The sequence below is a fragment of the Molothrus aeneus genome, chromosome 14, assembly GCF_037042795.1.
Source record: "Molothrus aeneus isolate 106 chromosome 14, BPBGC_Maene_1.0, whole genome shotgun sequence".
Taxonomy (NCBI): Eukaryota; Metazoa; Chordata; class Aves; order Passeriformes; family Icteridae; genus Molothrus; species Molothrus aeneus.
In genome coordinates, this window is record NC_089659.1 from 4,322,781 (window position 1) to 4,331,348 (window position 8,568).

The window sequence follows — 8,568 nt, forward strand, 5'->3', positions numbered from 1 at the left end:
ATGGGACAATTGCAGTGACAGAGCGGGGGCAGAGGCATTCCCTGCCCATGGCAGCCACTGTTGATTAGCAGCTGTTAAGTGCTGTCAGATGTGGAAGCCCCATAAACCCTATGGCTTTGTCAGACTTGACTTTTCAATCTTTCCACCTTTGTACTGCCAAATCCCCTAAGAGTAGAACTTCTTTGAAGTCTATTGCTCACTACTGTTTTCTTTTTCCTTAGAAGTGCTGTGAATAGTAATTCATCAGTTTTTGAACAGTCAGTGGTTTTGTGCTGTTGGTTTCTAGTTCCAATGCTCCTTACCTTCATCATTGCAGGAGAAGGGAGGGTGGTGCCTCAGTAGCCCCAGGCTTCATGTGGGCTCCTGGGAGATGAGCCAGCAGCTCATCAGAATGGGGATCCTTGGATTGTAATCCCAGTGACCAAAGCCAGGATCCACAGCCAGGAGAGCTGGGCTGCTACCAGGGTTCTGTATTCTTACACAGCCATGATTAAATTGAAACAAAGTAGCCTGGTTTATTGCAAGAGCTTGTATCAAACTGGCATTTATTAATTATCAAAATTATTAAGCCCCTGAGCAATTTGCTTACAGAAGACACAAACACTATAACACACATTGTTGCATTTTATATGAAAGACTTAAGCCATGACAAGACCTACTCATCCTTGGGGAAAGTGTTTCAATCTGCTTTCCCTAACCTGATCTTCTGCATCTATTTCAGTTTCTATGAAATCTCAATGATAGAGGTACACTATTTACTGAGGGTTAAAGGGCTTTGGAGAAATTCACATATTCTGTTAATGGATTTAAGGCACCATCTACCTACCACTTAACAAAAACAGCCAAGGATCCCTCAGGAAAGTCTACATGGGAGAATATCTGAACCCATGTTGAAGCCCAACTCAGGTATGCCCCTTTTCCTGCCTTGGAGTCATTCAGAGTCAGAGGATTTAGGCTGGTGGGCCTGGACTTTCTTGCCTTGGCAATCGCAGCCAGATGCACACAGAGCAGTTCTTCAGCACACACACAGAGTCTACAGCATATCAGCTGCCCAGATTAAACAGCAAATCCCTTACTCATTGAAGACATGCTATGTGTAAGAGCTGCTCAGAAATTTCATTACTCTCTATAAAAAATTTAAATAGCTCCAAGAAAGGAGGTATATTGAGATATTAGAAGGAATCTTCCAGCTTGGTTTTCACAGCAAAATCAGCACTGAGTTTCTTCATGACCTCTGCGTGACTCAGCCCATGCTGCTCTCTCTTAGCAAGGGCATAGTTTTCCTTGACATACTTGGCAAAGGGCGTGAGCTGTGTCCTGGCAGGGGTGCCCCCCCGGCCCGGGGGCTGCCTCAGGGCCAGCTGCCCCCCGCAGAAGGCGCAGACGAACCGCGCCGTGTCCAGGGACCGCGAGTGCCGCCCGATCCTGAAAGGCAACAACCAGGACTGTGGGAAAGGGCCCCTTGCTCTGCTGCTCATGTCTGAGGCAGCGTTTTAGAACAGGGAACAGTACATTACACAGTGGTACAATCAAATCTGTGTTACACTTCCCTACCCAGGAACTTTACCCACTGCTCTTTCAGCTTGGTTCCTTCCTGTATCTCTTCTCTCAGCCTACTGGTATGAAGTGCTACAACATTTCCAACTACCACCACAACCCATGTATCAACTGCCTCTTGGAGTTTCTCCTCAAAGACATCATTTAAAAACAAATCTTCTTAATGTTCTGTTGCATCTAAGCAACTACTGCATTGCATATTCCTAATAAACATTTCAGGGTATGTGAGGCGTTTCCTTCCAGTACTTCTGGGAGTCACACATACAATCCTGAGGTAAAAAAAAAGCCATAAATGGTGTCATTATTACAGGTTGTGTCCCAGTGTTGATCTTTCCCATCACAGTGCTGCTCACATCTGTGAGGTTGCAGATACAATTTAAAGTCATCAGGGCTTTAGGCTGGAAGTTTCCTCTGGTAGTTTTATCCAGTCAGTTTTATCTAATCACTCAAATATTCTGTGCCCAGTTTTCATGGGGATTTGTTCCTTCAAAGCTTAACTATGTATCTCTTACTGCTTCCCAAAGACCTCCTCTCATCACCACTGGTCCTCAGATGATGTTTCTGCCTGTCCTGACCTCTGAAATAGAACTGAAACTATCTGGAAACAAATGTGGAGTCACATGCTGAGGTTCTGTGGGCTCTGGAAAACATCAGAATATCCAAATTGCTTTACTACTTCAGAGAACCCTGATTTCTAGACACAGGAGAGTGCCAAGTTAGAAAGTTAATCCGCAATCATAGGCAAGATGAAAACATTACTCACGTAGCTTTGCAGCGACCACACTCATAGGTGAATTTATAATTGATCTCATAGCTGTGGCACCGTGTCACCACCGGCAGCTCTGGATGAATCACAGCTGCTTTGTTGGCATAGAACCTCCAGAAGCGCCCGTGCCCGTCCCGCACGCCGCTGATGAGCCAGGTGGCTGCGTGGCAAACCTCGTGGATCAGCGTGTCCCGGAGGCGATCTCGGGGAAAGCAACCAAAACAATCAGCCAGGGGTGGGGAAGAACAAACTCACCTGTGGTCACTGCTTCAGGCCTCTGACACTCACGGTGGATTAAGATGCAAGTATTATTTTGAAGGTTAAAATGTCTTGATAAGACATTTTACCAATGTCTTGATAAGATAAAATGCTCCAAACCAAGGTTTTACTTAGTGCATTTCCAGTTTTTGATCAGCCCCAATTCTGCATCCTAGTTACTCCACCACACCCCTCATCTGTTTGGGGTTTTCTGTTTGATTGGTAAAGCTGCACCACTCCTGCAAGTGTTTAAGGCCAGGTTGGGCAGGGCTTGAAGAAACCTAGTTCTAGTAGAAGGTGTTCCTTCCCATGGCAGGGAGTTGGTACAAGATGGTTTTTAAGATCCCTTTCAATCCAAACCATTTTGTGATTCATTTTCCCATATTGGGAGGGGATGAAGGAGAAATAACAATAACAGTATCACATAACAAAACCTTATTTGGCACTGACCTGTCTTTATTCCAGCTTTAAACACTACCAACAAGGTGTCTTGCTGTGATGGAAAAAGTCAGATTTTAGACTGCCATTCTAACACAGAATTAGAGTCTAACACCTAGCCTGTAGGTCTTCAAGTCGTTAAGAAATATAAACAATAGTGCAGTTAGTGTGACTACATCTCTGTTCTCACATTTTGTATATTTGCCCAGCCTCTCAGAAGGGCAGTGGAATGTGGACAAATCCATACATGTATTTTTTTAATTTATACAAGATAATATAAAATTTCGCAGCAGGCTCCAGTTCCAGATCTCTTAATCAGATTTTTGTTTTTATCTCTAAAACTTGCTTCCTCAAAGAAGATCAACACACCCTTTCTTGACCAACCTGCAGAGTCACAGACCTTCTCAGAGAGTTCAATGCGAGCATAACGCTTCCCTTCAGGGCCTCCCCTCTGCCCCGTTACACAATACCCTGCTGTTTTCCTCATTTTCTTATTCCAGATTATTTCCATGTCCTCTGGTAACTGCAAAACAAAACAGTGCATGTAGTCTGCCCTCTCCTACCTCTTCTCTTACCTTCTGCCCTCTGGCTTCCCCTTGTATTTAGTGCAAAGCTACTCCAGGATGTCTCCGTTGGTGCCCTTAACAGTTAAGATGCCAACTCCCCTCCATAGCCTCTTATTCCCACCATCAGTTTTTCTGTAACCAACAATGGGAGTTTCACAGTGCAGGGTGAGACAGGAGTCCTTAGTTCTTCTATTCTACCTCCAAGTGCCTCCAGGTACAGGGCTGAAGCACTGGGCAGTAAGATATTCTGCTTCAGTGAGTCTGTTCAGCTCAGTTTTATGTGAAACCATGACCTCAGCCTGTCAGCTCAACACTATTTTCTCATCTGCATAAAACCACTTTCCTTCCTGGGGGAAATCCCACTAGAATTACTGAGGGCAGTGCCCTTCTTTCAAGGATATTTCTCAACAGAGGGTCCCCAATATCCCAGATGATGATCCCAGATCAAGACAGTTCTCTGAAATTGAACCTTGAATTCGAAACACAGTTTGTAGACTTATGCTCACCCTAAACTGTTATTTGAAGGATCACCCTTTTAATCTGCTCCAGAAAGGCAGACATGAACATCCAATAGGAAGGAACACAGATTATGTGCAGCATTTCCATTACAGCTGGGAAAGCAAAGCCAAGCTGAAAACTGCTGCATCACAGTGGTGACAAACCCCTTTTGAAGAAATTGCCTGGACTAATTCAAACATAACCCACTGCTATAAAGTTTAACTTCTACAATCTGAAGAGGAATAAAGAGCAATCACATCAAAAAGTGAGAAGCAACATAGTAACCAGCATTTTAGAATGGTAGTTCTTGTTTTGAAACCAACCTTCTGCTCAAAGATAGTACTATTAAACAGCCTGTAGAGCTTCTGGGCCAGCTCCTCTTTATTTTTCTTGAAATACTTCACATAGTGGGAGGCTGGATTTGAAAGATCTTGCAAGAAACAACCAGGCACTGAACATACCCTGAGCCTGCAAGAAAAGCCATTAAGCAGTTTGCTGAAGTACAGAGATATGGAAAAACACAGGGAAAAATAATGGCCAATAAAGATCTCAGGGATGCTTCAAGTGGCATCAACATCTCCTGACCACCAGCTTGCCTCATGAGGCCATGGCTGTCCTCTTACCCCTCTGAGGGCATGAAAGGGCAGAGCTGTTGCAACAGTCCTGCAGTTACTTCATTAATTCACAAAATTACATTATGATGGCTCCTAAGTAGGAAAAGAGACTCGGATTTTGTGACACAGCAAGCCACAACTTTACCAAAATTTAATCAATATATGAACAGCTCTAACATGATCATCACAACAAAGGTTTGCTTTCAGAAACAGACAAAGATGGTCCAGGAATGCTCAGGAATTATTCCAGGGGAAGCAGATATTCCACCAGGATTACTAACTCCAATGCTGCAGCATTCTGACCTTTTAAAGTCTCACCTTTTAAATTATATCATTTAAAGGTTTGGTATTGAATACACCACTATAAAATGATTAAAGGAAACAGCACATGGCTGCTTCAGGAGGCATAATAAGGGCAGCTATTTGAAATGAAAAATGCATTCTTTTGAAAAATCTAAGCTGTATCTACATATAGAAAAAGAAACATGAATTCTCCAAGTTATAATGGTACAGATTAAAAAAATCAATACACTCTTGTTTAAAAGGTATTAATTACTAATAGAATGAGTTTTGGCATCTTTTCAGAGGTAAGCAGCTGGATATATACAATATGTAGAGCCACCACACGCTGTACAAGACAAGGAATAGCAAAAAGAAGATTTGGCATTTGTCAGATTTATTTGTCATCAATTCCCCTAGGCAGAGATCAGTTTATATCCTCCCTTTCACACTGGAGACTGAAAACTGTTTTCCAGCTATTCAACCATTAACAAATGCTGAATTAGTAGAAGTTTCTAGGTAGCAGAGGAATCACATCATCCTATGCAAAATACATCTCTTTGTCCATCTGTAATTGTCCTAGAACACAGGAACAACGGAGAAACACTCACCTTTTCTCTGTCTTTGCTGACTGTGAGCAACTGACTGATCCATTCCCAGGAATTCTTGCAGGAGTTGTTATCATGGAAGGTGTTCCTTGAAGTGAAATGGATTTTGGCTTTGGTGTCTTGACTCCCTCCCCTTTCACAGGTTGTGCATCTTTGCAGGGTGGCTTGATGTTTTCTAGTTCAACAGGAAGAGTCACAGGATTACACAGCATACATTAAAAAAAAAATCAAAGGATCATTAGAAACCACCAAAAGGATCCACCAGATTTGCTTTCAGAATAATTTTAAAAACTAAAAGTGCCTACAGTGATAAAAACAAGCAATAGTGAAAAATTTACATCTTGATAGCACAAGATGACTTTTCTAAATGCTCAGAGGAGTAATTTTTGATTGCACCAAAATCCTTGTCAAGGTGCTGGGCTGCACCTCAGAGGTTGATGCCACACAGATGGAAAGAACCAGGCAATTAGAACCACTGCAAGTTAGCTGAGGACTGCTCACCTGTCGTGCTTGGCTGAAATACAGATTTACTTGTGCTTAAGACTGGTTTGCGGGGCAGACTTCGCTTCTTTATCCGTTCCATTAAAGATCCAAAACTCTCATCCGAGCTGTCTGATTCCACCCCTGCACCACGTCCCAGGGCCACAGTTGGCAATTTATTTTCTGTATTTTCACAGCTCCTTTCTTTCCTTCTAACAAGCAAATCTGAACTGCCTTTGAAAACTGACTCGTTCCGATTTTGTGGAGGTGAAAGATTTATGCACTTCTGACTCTCTCTCAAGTCTTTCACTCCCTCTTTTTGGTGGTTATGCCATGGGCTGTCTACAAAGACAGAATCTTCAGTGTCACTTGATGTGTCTGGATACTGCAATTCTTGGCAGCAAGTGTTTCTCTTTCCAGGAGTCATCAGCTTTTTCGGGGTCTGAAGATCTTTCCGTGCTGCAATTCAAAAGAAAGAGCTTGAAGTTTTGGGGGCTGCATTTAGGAGACCTGCCTTTGTCTTAACATAGAAGAAATCCCTTGAAAGACAGGAAAACACAAAGAACAGTAAAGCATCTTTTCATTTTTTTTTTATTATAGGTGACCGCTTACCACTCTTGGTTGTACTCTTTTTCACCTTCAAGTCCAAGAAGAAATCATCCGAGTCATCAATGAAGTCTTTCAAACTGTAAAGAGAAAAAAGGCAAATTGTGTGGAATAAAGGTAGGAGTAAGCAGAAGAATAGAGCAGTAAGTGTGCCTTACTAAAACAGCAATCCAAAAAAAGCCACCCAATATAACATTATCAGCTGCTCACAGCAAATGTCACCAACTGCATCCCATTCCATGAATAGGAATGGGAAGAACATGTGAACCTCCAAACATCCCCTTTTACATTTGCCCTGAACATGACTGAAGATGTAACAGGTCTGTCTGCACTCTCTCCTAAACTGGCCTATGAATCAATACAAATTTAAATTGTTTTCCTCTATTCTGATTAAATATGTAAAATGTAAATATTATACAGAACACTAAAATGTGAACACAGAAAATTCATTAATGACAGCACCCACCTTGTATCTGCCTTTTTAGGAACAGATTTGGGAGTTTTCAGTCTAGCTAAAACTGAAACAAAAGAAGGTTAATTAAGAACAAGGTTCTGTGTCTCTTGTTATGCATTTCTAAAAGTTTGCAACCAGTAAAAATTTGGTCTGAAGTATTTTCAAAAACCAAACATAATTATATTTACATATAATTCCAACCCTCAATTCCTCAAAGCTGGCAGCAGCTTTCTAGTCTCTGGAGACTAAAAAGGAAGCAAGTGAGTGACAGGGAACAGACAAAACTGAGGCAGTAAGAAAAAGATAATGCAAGGCAAAAAGAGTGAAACTTGAGGCAATTCAAGAACACTCCTTGTGGTGCTGACACCAAGACTGCACTGTAAGGAGAGAATTACTGTGCAGCACAAGCAATGAAAGAAAGTAACATGTAAAAATGCTTCAGTGTAATTAGACAGAAATGTGTCCTTTTCATACTCCTTCATAACACAAACTAAGGTGTCATTACTTACACATTTCAAATTCATCATCGCTGCTGGAAGACAAGTACAGGGCACTGCTGCAAAAACAAAATGCAGAACTTTAGGTCACAGCAGGATCTGCATCTCCATTGGCGTGAAACACCCGTGAACACAGAACCAAATATACATTGGGAAAAACACTCAAAGTCCCCCTGAATTATTTTAACTCTTTATAGAAAGCTCGTTTCTTGTCTTACACGTGGTCTATGAGCTGTCAGAGCATGTGTTATAGTAAGCCTGAAACTCCAGCCCAGGCACTGATGAGTAAGAAGCTGCTTTTGCATAAAGTGCACTTTAATAGAGCTGCCACGAATATTTAGCAAAATGCAGCAGCTGTCGTACTGATATATAAAGAGACAGAATGGAGGCATAACCACCTGGACTGCTATGCCCATGCAAATGTAGAGCTGCCCACAACATCCTTACCAAGTTATTTATTTCATTTTAGGAGAACATGAACCAAACGTTAAACACTTAAAAAATATGTGATGCAGCTGCCTAAAAAACCAGGAAGACAGCTTTTTTAAGATGGACACTACTTAAACCTTAAAGATTGCAATTCTGAAACACAGTAATACCTACCAATCACCATAAAACAAACAAGAGCAAAATCTAGAATTATAAACCAATATATATAATAGGTACTACATGCAATGTAGTATGGTGTATTATATATAAATGCGTGCATTATATGTATATATATATATATGCACATACATGGACATATATGTATATATATGTGAAGCAGAGTAGAAATTTTCCAAAGCAGAAATCCATTTTGATTTAAGTGAAATGTACATCTTTAAGTTAAATCTGTAGCTTGCTGTTTAGTCTGACTGCCTATTACCATGAAGGGCCTGTGCTTAGAAAAACTGCCTCAGCCAAAAGACAAGAGATAAGAAAAGAAGAAAAGAGCAGACAGAGAA

The 8,568-nt window shown here is 41.5% G+C and overlaps 1 protein-coding gene across 1 annotated transcript; it reads right to left on the reverse strand.

The window, feature by feature from the left end:
* Positions 1–528: 528 nt before the first annotated feature.
* GCNA (germ cell nuclear acidic peptidase) lies at positions 529–7,672 on the reverse strand. The gene is made up of 9 exons (XM_066559587.1): positions 7,634–7,672; positions 7,137–7,188; positions 6,677–6,750; positions 6,086–6,523; positions 5,588–5,759; positions 4,407–4,551; positions 3,404–3,542; positions 2,321–2,525; positions 529–1,425 (listed from the first exon to the last, which is right to left on the reverse strand). Exons 1-9 carry the CDS (start codon positions 7,635–7,637, stop codon positions 1,173–1,175), a joined length of 1,482 nt encoding a protein of 493 aa, XP_066415684.1. The 5' UTR covers positions 7,638–7,672; the 3' UTR covers positions 529–1,172.
* Positions 7,673–8,568: the final 896 nt, after the last annotated feature.